We start from the raw sequence: 12,636 nt of genomic DNA, 5'->3' as shown, positions 1-12,636 counted from the left end.
AATTGCATGTGATTATAAAATATATATATATCATGAGATTTACATGTACCAGTACATCTAAGTTATCCCATTGTGATTTTAAATAATTGAAAGTCTACTATGTAATGGTGCATCTAATAATTGAAAGTCTACTATGTAATGGTGCATCTAATAATTGAAAGTCTACTATGAAAGGATGAAATTGACAATCAGTTTCTCCTACGAAGCTTAAAACATTTCCCCCACTCTAAATGCGATGAGTCAACAGCATTTCAAAAACACTGTCAACTGCAGTCATGACTGTGCCTAGCATGCGCATTAATCACTATTCATGTGCTACATCTCAAACATACTTTATGACAGCTCACAAAGAGAATGACAAAGTTCACATCTGATTAAATAACCTAATTTGACATATTTACCTCATATATGAACAATAATGTTTTATCTCTGTTATCTTTATCAATTGAATGGGGTCATTCAACCCTGTGTAAATATGTAATTCTTTATGAACCTACTGTCAAATAACAATAATGCATTCCAGTATTGTGATTGTGTCTCATGACCTTACGTATTAAAGTAAGTAGGTGAAGAGTACAAATTTCATGTGCCACTTTTCAACCAAAAATGAAAATGATACTTCTTGAAATGAAGTAGAGTTCACAGTGCGTTTGTCACATTTAGAGAATTAAACAGTCAATATAATAAGCAATTTTGTGTATATATATATTTTTGTAAAGTACAAATTGACAAGATGTCCCAAAATGTAGCTTTGACAACACAGTCTAAATCTAACTTGATTACAATTTTAATACATATTTCATGCAAAAGCAACATCTTCGTCTATCTCACTGTTCTTTTCCTGCATATTAGCATAACTCTTTTTGAATTCTTACACATCAAAAAGTTTTTGAACGGAAGTTATTTTTCATTAGTCTAGAACCTGATATGCTTTCTATAATCACTCCTGATGCTATCACTTCCTGAGAATGAATAGAAACTGAGCACGAATGACAGGAAGGGATTGATCAAATGATACTCACTCACTTCAATCACAACAAAATTAAGAATGTATGAAAAATTATATATTTTTTAGTTTATTCCTCAAATGAATCATACAATTTAAGTGACACAGTTGTCTGATTTTTAGTTATATATCTATTCTTTCATTAAATATTTATATATTGTCTAAATTTCAATTGATTTATTCATTATATATTATTATTATTAATTTTTTTAATTTTTTTTTGTTTTTTGAGTGTGTGTGTGTGTGTGGGGGGGGGGTATTTAATTGTAGTTTTGCTGATGTAATAGTCATTGTCCCTTCAATATCCCTAAAATTACCCAGGAATGATTCAAAGGGGGGGGGGGGGGGGCAGCAGGATACCCCCGTCCGCCCCCCCCCCCCCCATCCCACAAACAAAGTCTTTATTATACTTAAATTTAAAGAGGTATATGTAGCAAAATGATTGCAAGAACCTCCAAGCCACCATCCCCCCCCCCCCCTCCCCTAATTACTTTTGACCAAATTGCTCCTGAAATGGCCTGGCCTATTCAGGGCATGCCCATTTTAATACTACCTATCACCACTCCATGATAGATCTGAAACAAAATGAAGGAAGTGATGAATAATGTCTGATAGTTTGCAAAACTATTAGTTAGAGTTGGCGTGAGTTCTGAGATATCCTGAATATAAACAAAAATGCACTGTATGAACCATACAGCTTGGTTCAAGGTTGTTATTTCCTGTTAAAACACTTTGAAAAGTTAGACTTGATTGTAAATATTCACTTATTGTGTCCGTTCTCAAGGGCCCAACACTTCCTTTCAATATGGAGGTCATTCTACTTTATATAGCTGAAACAAGGAAGTCTAGCTACATATATCGTATCGAATTGGTTGTGAAAATCTACAGATTCTTTCCAATTTTCAGAGGGAAATTAGCTGTCTAACCCATCATATTCCACCTTCAGATATAACACAGTTAACTGCATTTAAAAATAAATGCTGCCAAAAAAACTTGCCATGTCAAGAACAATATTTTGAAGTTTGAAGAAAAAAAAACAGACCCTATAGGTGCATACAAAAACTAGATGGAATTCGACTGCGCGCAGTCGAAAATGATGCCTCCGTCATAGAGCAATTTTACAAACCAAAACAGAAGAAATTTTTCAAATTCAAGTTCAATTGTAATCCATTAACAGGTTCTCAGAATATCGTGATTAGGCCTACAAGCAATTTCTCATATACATATATGACCCTTTGATCTTTGACCTCATGACCCTAAAATCTACTCAGTTCATTGGCTCTGCAAGATGTCCTGTGTTAAATAGTAATCCATCTGTCAGTTCTAATGAGAATGAGTTCACAAGCTATTTTAGCATACATAATGACCCATGACCTTTGACCTTATGAACCAAGAATCTACTCAGTTCATTGGCTCTGCAAGATACATAAATGATCCAAGTTTGGCAGGAATTCATCAATCTGTTCCAATGAGAATACGATCACAAGCTATTTTTGCATACATAATGAGCCGCATGACCTTTGACCTTGACCTCATGATCCCAAAATCAAATCAGTTCATCAGCTCTGCAAGTAACATACATGACCTAAGTTTGGCAGGAATCCATCAATCTGTTCTTGAGATAACGCGATCACGAGCTGTTTTTGCATACATAATGTGCGCTGTGACCTTTGACCTCGTGACCCCAAAATCTAATCAGTTCATCGGCTCTGCAAGTAACATACATGACCTAAGTTTGGCAGGAATCCATCAATCGGTTCTTGAGATAACGCGATCACAAGCTGTTTTGCATACATAATGAGCCCTGTGACCTTTGACCTTTGACCTCGTGACCCAAAATCTAATCAGTTCATTGGCTCTGCAAGATACATACATGACCAAAGTTTGGCAGGAATCCATAAATCGGTTCTTGAGATAACGCGATCACGAGCTGTTTTTGCATACATAATGAGCCCTGTGACCTTTGACCTTTGACCTCGTGACCCCAAAATCTAATCAGTTCATCGGCTCTGCAAGATACATACATGACCTAAGTTTGGTAGGAATCCATCAATCGGTTCTTCAGATAACGCGATCACGAGAACGGGACGTACGTACGTACGTACAGACGTACGTACAGACGGACGGACGGACAACCCGAAAACATAATGCCTCCGGCTACTTCGTAACGGAGGCATAAAAAAAACCTATGAGTGATCCCTTATCTGTTTATTATAAGCACATGGTGTTTGTTTCACCCAAATTTGCCATGGTCACCGTTTTTCAGCAATTTACTTTCTTATGTCCAAACGGATCCATTGTATCCAATTCCCTTTATTAAACCATTCAGACAAATGCTGTTACTGTTATACATCCGACAGCCACCGGGTCCTATTCAGGCATGCCGTTTTTTGCCGTCATACTTTCTAAGGTAACAGCAAAGAGAGTGAGTGAGTGGTTTGTGTGAGTGTCAAATGGCTAGTTGGAGGGCAGGAGGAAACGCTTGATTTCCTGCTGGAGTTAGCCAGGTCCATGTAGAATCATCGTCGCTTCTTGACAGATAGATAGCATGACGTACCGTACGACCACTCACCTCTCTCTCTCTTTCAGACTTTCACTAAACTTCCCTCCCTCGCCTGAAGTGTGTCATGCATTCAACCCACGTAAAATGATTATTTGGCCCACATTTCAACACCGGTTGTGTCATCTTGGCCAAGAATGAATAAAGTCTTTTTCGGTTGTCCATTCAAAAGTTCACCCTCTTCGACCGTAACTTATCACTAATTTGATATGGATCAAACAGTGTACCAGTCATTTTTTTGTTTTAATCTTTGCTGATTTAATTTCTCTTTATTTCCCTTTTTTCCATCCATCTCTACAATCTTATAATGCCAGTTGTTTTTGTTTTGTTTTCTACACTGAAAATAAAACATAACTAAAGTTTTGTTTGGTACAAATCAAACCATACAAAACCTGATAAAGCATCATGTAAGAGGATTACCCACCACAAGGGTTAACACGTTCTGTGAAAGAGGACATAGAAAGAAATGACGAAGATATGCAAGCAAAAGGACATGGGAAAGAAGTGAAGGTGGGTACATACCTTGTGATCTACTCCTTATATTACAGCTATCAATGGTTGGCGAGCAGTTGGCATCAACCTCAACACACGAGTGTTTGTGATGCGGTTGATTGGAGTTGCTTTCGGGATTGAACTGCAAAGAATGAGGAAAACTCAATAATTAGCGATGGAGAGACTTTTGGGCAATGTCATGGTATTGGTTGCTTTTTTTTATAGTTATGTTCCTACATAACCAAACTCTTTTATTTTATTTCATACATTGTTTTTCTGGAAATGTAACAGACTGATCCAAGAAAAGAAAAGAAAAAGAAAATATTTCAAAAATTCATATGACAGGACTAGTCACAATGCATCATTACATATAAGATAAATGTTTGAGGCATAACCTGTTATATTTTGTTGATGTGTCAGAGTGGTGAGCTCATCGAAACATACATTCCTGGCACAAAAATACAAGCATACAAAGAAAAGAAAAGAAAGAAATTGCTTAATTACCCTAATACTAATGTAACCAAGATATGCATCTTCACAGCCTTCTATGAACCTAAACGTAGACTCCTTGCTGTTCTCTACGATCACACTGTCTGGAATGTGTCCAGGAGCTGTGGAAAAAAAAAAAATACAGTCAAATGTTAAGTTACCATGGCAATCCATGACATCAAAATTAGAGCAAATATGCATCATACTGTAATAGATATGGACAGTGAAATTCTACATAGTGTCCAAATAAACATAAAATGGGATTTTTTTTAAAATTTAAAAAGAAAAGAAACTATCTACGATTACGGTAATCAGAGCAATCCCCTCATTATGTTACTGCTGTCCCAATGATTTGACAACCACAACAAATGTAAAATCAAGGCATTTCAACTGATAGGAACAAAGCTCACAATATTATTCTGAAGACAAGTGGCTTGACAATTATGACTCAATAATCCTTTTATAACTACATGTTAAAATAGGAGGGCTGGGTAAGTGAAAAGTAAATTCATTGATACATTATCATTATTATCTTAAAGATAACGATTCAAAATTAAAATCATGAAGCCACATGTGAAATGTGTGTTCGATCCTTCTAAAGCCTTGTTTTGTTACACAAATGAAATCTCAAGGCATTCACGAAACATGCAAAGATCACCCACACAAACTAACCCTAATCCTAAACCTAAACCCGTCACTAGAACCCACCAGCTCCTAATATGCAGACAGGCGTGTCAATGTACAGCCATTCTCCTGTGTAAACGCCCTAACCCTAACCCTAAACCCGTCATTAGAACCTACCAGCTCCTAATATGCAGACAGGCGTGTCAATGTACAGCCATTCTCCTGTGTAAATGCCCTAACCCTAACCCTAAACCCGTCATTAGAACCTACCAGCTCCTAATATGCAGACAGGCATGTAAATGTACAGCCATTCTCCTGTGTAAACGCCCTAACCCTAACCCTTAACCCGTCATTAGAACCTACCAGCTCCTAATATGCAGACAGGCGTGTCAATGTACAGCCATTCTCCTGTGTAAACGCCCTAACCCTAACCCTAAACCCGTCATTAGAACCTACCAGCTCCTAATATGCAGACAGGCGTGTCAATGTACAGCCATTCTCCTCTGTAAACGCCCTAACCCTATCCCTAAACCCGTCATTAGAACCTACCAGCTCCTAATATGCAGACAGGCGTGTCAATGTACAGCCATTCTCCTGTGTAAACGCCCTCGTGCACCAAGATGAGGGTGTACTCGTTGCCCTCGACAGACGACAGGGCCTCGTCTATCGTGTCGTAGTACTGGATATCACGGCCCTTGAACAGTTCAGGAGAATCGTGCATGAACGCGGCATAGCCTGGCTTGACATGGACAGCAGAGTACTGCAAAACGGTTAATAGAAATAGAAAAAAACTTGATACAATGGCTACTTTCATCTTCAATTCATCAGCTCTTAAGAATCTAATGTGCACCCTTCTGCATATGTCACAAGTGCCACAACATACGATGCAAAGTTCTAACAGAAATCTTCATTTTGGCATCTATAACAGTTGGGCAAATGAGCTTGTAAAATTTAGAAAGCAGCTCCTAGAACTTGCAGAACAATATAAAAGCTGAAATACACACTGTAGGAATCAGTACTGGCATTTAAAATGAATACAGGTAAATTGATTCTATCATGTGTTATAAATTCATAGATTCATAGATCTATAAAAACCAGGTGGTAAATAGTCCTGGCTGTACATAAAGTAACAGAAGCAATCAATGGAACTTAAAATTGAACATATGGTATGAATGTCTATTTATATATTCTCTTTCTCAAAATTTGATAGCCAATATGGAATGACCAACTGAAAATTCCATATCAAATTTACATGCAATATTCAATAGGATGTTTTTATTGTTTACCGTTGACAATAACAATTGGCAAAAAAGTCATGATTATATGACTCGTCAACTGGATGTCACATGCTATTCATCATGGTTTTTCCCCCTCAACAGAGCAACTATTTGTATACATGGGTCAAACTAATCAATAATCAAATAGTCAATATGTGATCATTTCTTAACTGGACAATTTGATGAAAGCAAAATACTATTTGCATTTTATCGCTATTGCACATATCCATGCCATGAGCGTACTCCAGAAATGCCATGTGTATACTCCAGAGGTGCAATAAAATGGCTTCTTTACACAAAAAGTTACAGTTTCCACGATATTTGTTACTTGGATCAGTTGGATGGATCTTAATGTTAACAATAATTTTACATGACAAACAAGAGAATTAACAATACAAAATAACTCATATATCAAAATAACAAATAATCCATTTTCCCTGTATACTAACAAATGAGCATGACATGTACATACCTTCTAACATTCTTTGTTTAAAAAATACTACATGAGCAAGCCCTCCCCCCCCCAAAAAAAACAACAACAAACAAACAAAAAAAACACAACAACAACCCTCCAAAAAAAAATTTTAAAAAATGACTTCATGAGATGACATTTCATGACCCGCTGATTGGGAATATAACCTATGCATACAAAATGACACACGCATCTATGTCATGTCTTTGAGTATCATAGACTACCATGCCAACTTCACTTCACAGGTACAAATAAAAATGCAACAAGCATTGCCATGTCACACAAAAACATGAGACAAACATGAGAGCGATCCCGGCGGACGTGATTATGACTAGGCAAGAAACGGACTGTGGGTCCCTGCAGATCATAAGTCAATTGCATCTATCGAAACCGACTTGCCCCTTCACTCTTATCGAGCTCTCTGCTCGATGAATATCCATGTGGATTGTAATTTGACAAGGAAACAAACAATTACTTTTGATTTTCACCCCTGTAGTAGCGACCTTTGGCATGACTGTTCCAATTCCAAAAAGTTAGTCTTATAAAAAAAAAAAATCAGAGTTTTTGCCAAAACTTTCTTCTTTGTATTATTATTATTATTTTTTTTTCATTACATGACTTATATTGAAATAACAATGAAAGTCTTACGCAAGTAGTTACAGGCCTGGTACGCCATTTGTTCTAATTCAAGAATTATGTGGTATGTTTTATCAACAAAAATACTGAAGAGAAAAAGAATTTTCAAACCTCAAAGGTTGAAAATGTGTATACCGGTAATGCAATCATTGATTACATTGTTAATACTCACTTAATTTTTTTTTCAGTTTCAAACTCATTCACCATGGGTATTTCAAAAGACAATTTTCAAGACACCATCCTTTCTATGGCAACCATATACAACAGAGATCAATGAAACACTACCATTACCACATAAGACTATGCAAGTGTAAATCCATGTAAGAGATTGAAGCATTTTAGCAGGGCTAGACACTTACAGGTGTCGAGTACGGACCCCAACAATTTCTTTTTTTTTCTTCACACAGGGCTTTTGCATACAGACTCTAAAAAGTTAGAGCTGGACCCCTTACAGAAAAGGTAAATGTGGAGCCCTGATTATAGATTTATACATACCAATGTTTTGAAACTCTCTTTCCATATGTTTGGCACATCTAGCTTGTCTGGTTGGACAAATTTGAACTTTGTTGGCCCTGGTCGCAGGAGGGGAAGAGACAGCTCATAGACAGACTGGTACAGGCGTTTCCTATGATGGAAAAAAAATAAAGAGTTCACAATTAAAACCTTACAAATAAAAACATTTATCAAGATGGTGATGATCGATGGAGATGGAAACTGTGGTGTAAGTGATGATGGATCATAGAGGACATGATGATAGTGGTGATAGTAATGAAGTTTGTTATCAGCAATAATGGTAGTGATGGTGAAAATTAAGATGTGTGAAAATGTTGGTAGTAATGATGATAGTATCAGAGGTTGTGGTAGTGGTGATGACAATGTGATGATGATGATGATGGTAGGGGTCATGCTAATTGTGAAAATCATGATGGTACATTGGAATGCTAGTAATGATAATAATTATCATGATATTGATAGGAATTGTAATGGTAGTAAGAATGATCTCTGAATATCAGCTTTATGATACTGCCTCTTTAGAACTACAATAAATGATTTAGAAAAGTTTTCACACAAAATTATTTATACTCCATATTCAGTAGTTATACAAAACGATACCTGTCACATAGATACATGCAAGCATACTCTTCAAACCAGGCTGAATCATTGCATATTCTTATTTCCCTTAACATTTCTTGTTCCATGTTGCATACATCTCGTCTTACATGTAAATGTATTCAATCATGTCGCTCATACCACACATTGTGGGTTCATTGCCTGCAGCAGTTCATAGCTCTAAAGCCACAGCCCAGGGAATAGTCGCGCTATTCAAATCATGCCTCATTTGATGCTATCAATCGAATGAAGACATTCCATACTTATCAAGATTTGGCAAAGCCTCCTTACCCGTGGGGTAGTGCACTGAAAATGCATGTATCTAGGCTAAGGAAAGATTTGAATGTTGGTTGCAACAGATGGATTTCGAGGCAGTTGGCTAGTTTTCAAAATCGACAATGACAGCTTTTGTCACTCGTTGTGAAACATTCAACAAAAAGGAAGAACTAGCACAATGGTACAGGTGTATATGTGGGTATCAATACATTGATTAATATTAATAATAAAGAGAATACTATTGATCTACCTACTTTTATACACAGTGCACTTTACTTTTTCTACACAAACTGACTTTGGTTATTTGTATATTGTTATCAGGCCATTTAATATGTCAAAGGTAAAGTTGATGTATGAACAATGCAGGCGGATGAGTTACTGTTTAGCGTTATATCTGACCAGCCCTTTAATGTTAAGTACAGTAGGTAGGTTACAGTTCATATGTGACAAGCCCCTTAAATGGTTACAGACAAAGTTAACGTACAAACAAAGTGGTTGAGATGGTTAAGGTCTAGTGTTTATAAGTGACCAGCCTTTCAATGGGTTAAAGGTAAAGATGACATATGAATTAAACAGGTGGATAACTGCTTATAAGTGGCAAGAAAAGACCTTTAATGGTGAAAAATAAAGTTGAAACTGTTCATGTGTGACCAGCCCTTTAATGTATTAAAGGTAAAGCAGACATACATACAAAGTGAGCAGGCGGATGGGTGGGTTAATGTACGTACCATAGAGTGAGATCACTGGCAAGGGTGTTGAACCTCTTACAGACACACGCCACATTGCATAGATCCTTCTCGAGGAGGTAGGACAGGATTTTGATGAGGATCTCATCTGGCATCAACGACTCCAGGAAATTGTCATCTCCTGTCGTCCCTATGAAAGGAAAACAAAGACAAAGACAAGGGAGGTTAGACGTGCTGGTTACTCTTGCGTTATCATTTGGCCTCTGGATACCTAACCCTCTGTTAAAATCAATTTTGAGTTCTGGAGATATCATATTTTTGAGAGAAATCATAGGTTTTATAAATTGTTGATTGTATGGTTGGTAAAAATCCTCAGATAATAAGTAGGTAATTAGAACACACATAATATGAACAGAATGATGAAAACATGTTAAGTGCAAAAACAATGAAATACACCTAAACTGATGGATATGGAATGTGAAACAATATACATGTACAGAAGTTGAAGGGTCATAACTTAGTTATACTGGAGCATATTCCAGTTATGATAGTTCAACCAATAGTCTGAACACTCACTTCAGGGTCATATTTATTATGCAAATTAGGTGGGATCTATACATTTTCTTTATCAAATATATTTGGAAAGTATGATTTATTTAACATGAAATTGTTGATAATTCTATCTTTACCACTTTACATTTATATTTCAGAACCCCCCCCCCCCCCCTGCAAAAAAAAAACAAATATGACATAAATCTGTACGGATGAGGTTGGCACTTTCTGAAATATCAAAATTACCTAAAGCACATCTAGAACTCAATATATATACCGAGGTTCTGCATCTACAAATATACCCTGTCCAATACCTGCGCCTTCCTTCCATCTTGGCATCTCTCTCTTCCGACTCTCATGCGTTACATTATAATGAATTGTTGTGACTGTGTTTCTTTAGTCATGCTCTGTTTGTTGAACAGTGTGCCATTTCAAAGCCCTGCAGGCATTTCTCTTTCATTCCTTTCACTCCTTCTCTCTATAAAATGCTTATTCACTGCTCAAACGGCAGGGAGGTAAACTGGATCAATCACACGTCTTTCCCATCATCCCATCCTTTGCTTTTCGTGACGGGACGGGAAGAAGGAAAAAAAATATGGGAGGATACAATAGGTGATAAAGGGTATAAGGGATGGGAGAAATACAATGACCTGTCCACATTAACAGTATGAATGCTCTTAGGGATGCTGCATATATCTATTTGGAGGATAATAACAGATTTGCTTCCTGTTATCATTCTATGACAAGTAAAATTAACATTTAAAGGGAGAATTGTCTCTTTAGGGCCAGAAGGGTATTATTAAACTCTATGTGAACTTAGATGTGATTATAAGAAGACACATGAATGGGAGACACACTGAGATAGAGAAGATAGAGAGGAAGGGGTCCAAAGGTAATTGAAAAAGATATAGAATCAGATTGAGAATACATCAATAAATTGAGACAGATCTATAGCATAATGATCAAAGAGAGAGAGAGAGAGAGAGAGAGAGAGAGAGAAATACACAAAGAACAGAAATAAAGAATGGGAGCCTCTCTTAAAATTCCTTGAAAGTTAAACTGATAAACAAACAAAAATATAACAGAAGGAACAGCGTAAATTTCATTACTAATGTAAAACCAGAAGCTTCACAACACGAACATTTCGCAAATTTTGTTTATCTAAATCACTCATAATATTGCAAAACTTTCATGCATGCAAGGTTTCTGGTTTCCAGTTATTTCTGACAGAATAGTATCAAGGAATTCACACCAAAGTGACGATACTCTAGTAGGATTGTATAAGAAAAGATAGGACAGAGACGGGGAGAAGAAAGATGCTGAAGATGACAATGGCATGATTGTACGTTACCTCCTGATCCTTGAGTGTCTGTGTGACTGGAAAGCCTTGATCGCTTGGCTCTCGTCATGGGAGATGACCCGGGTGATGAACTCTGTAGAGACACAGACAGAGACAGAGAGAGAGAGAGAGAGGGGGATGAGGGTGAGGAAAGCATACAAATGTCATACTAAATACCTGTAGATGGATAACAGGGTTGAATGTACATCATCCTTGTAGAAGGCCCCTGATATTGAGTTAAATATAGCGATGGGGCAACAGACAAGTAAATGGTACTGCCGCAGACATAGTTCATTGTATGGACAGCCTGTTAACTTCACAAGAACATTGCTGAACATTTAGTGCGCAGTCATCTAAGTTATATTTCATAGTAGTACTACCTAGCCTACAATAAAAGTAAGAAATACAGTAAAGTTGAATGAATAAAGTATAGAATAATCTGGATCTTGTAATGCCTGATATTTAAGCCTACACTGTACATGTTGAGCTGCTGTACACTGTACATGTATATCACGTTGTAAACCTATCCAGAATTTGATAAACAAGAAGAAATGACCCCAATATTACACATCATTACAGTTTATCAGAATAAAATATGTTGAAAACATTACAGACCAAATAACACAGGTGTAGACCAACTATACATGAAAAAAGAGATGAACTTTCTGGATGGCAAAATGATTACAAGGTACTGTAGGGCATTCAATAAATTGTGAGGCTACAGGTAAATTACCGCAGTTGTATGTAACAACATGTTAGCGGACATACCCTCCATGCGTTTGAATGGGAGGATGTCATTATGGGAACTCATTCACATGGCACTATGGGCAGTGCATGTATCAGACCTTCCCAGAATGCATGTAACATCACAAATTGGCCAATGTTGCAGTGAATTGAGTCTACTGCTAGCCTTGGCCTCATTTCATCTCTTTCTAACACCTGTCTAGTCTCCAGGGGCACATTCACACTGATACCGCAAAACCATGATCCAACATGTTATCATTATGCTGTAATGGTGATTGATGATGCAGATACGTCAAATATGAACTGGGAGAAGAGGTTGATAAGTCATAATCATTACACTGTAGATGTGGATACATGAATGTGCGTTCCTACT

General features: G+C 37.0%; 1 protein-coding gene across 3 annotated transcripts in view; it reads right to left on the bottom strand.

The window, feature by feature from the left end:
- The window catches only part of LOC580457 (F-box only protein 11), a 55,906-nt gene that overhangs the window by 16,399 nt on the left and 26,871 nt on the right, over nucleotides 1–12,636 (bottom strand). For all 3 annotated transcript variants that reach the window (XM_030998954.1, XM_030998955.1, XM_030998956.1), the window contains exons 3-8: nucleotides 11,532–11,613; nucleotides 9,671–9,818; nucleotides 8,052–8,181; nucleotides 5,721–5,931; nucleotides 4,563–4,669; nucleotides 4,089–4,200 (exon numbers count right to left, since the gene is read on the bottom strand). In XM_030998954.1, the coding sequence (XP_030854814.1) occupies nucleotides 4,089–4,200; nucleotides 4,563–4,669; nucleotides 5,721–5,931; nucleotides 8,052–8,181; nucleotides 9,671–9,818; nucleotides 11,532–11,613 (790 nt within the window). The remainder of the gene's footprint in view (nucleotides 1–4,088; nucleotides 4,201–4,562; nucleotides 4,670–5,720; nucleotides 5,932–8,051; nucleotides 8,182–9,670; nucleotides 9,819–11,531; nucleotides 11,614–12,636) is intronic.

This window comes from Strongylocentrotus purpuratus, unplaced genomic scaffold (assembly GCF_000002235.5).
Source record: "Strongylocentrotus purpuratus isolate Spur 01 unplaced genomic scaffold, Spur_5.0 spur5_scaffold_5, whole genome shotgun sequence".
NCBI lineage: Eukaryota > Metazoa > Echinodermata > Echinoidea > Camarodonta > Strongylocentrotidae > Strongylocentrotus > Strongylocentrotus purpuratus.
The sequence above is the reverse complement of the archived record's forward strand: the minus strand, read 5'-3'. Positions and strand labels throughout refer to the sequence as shown.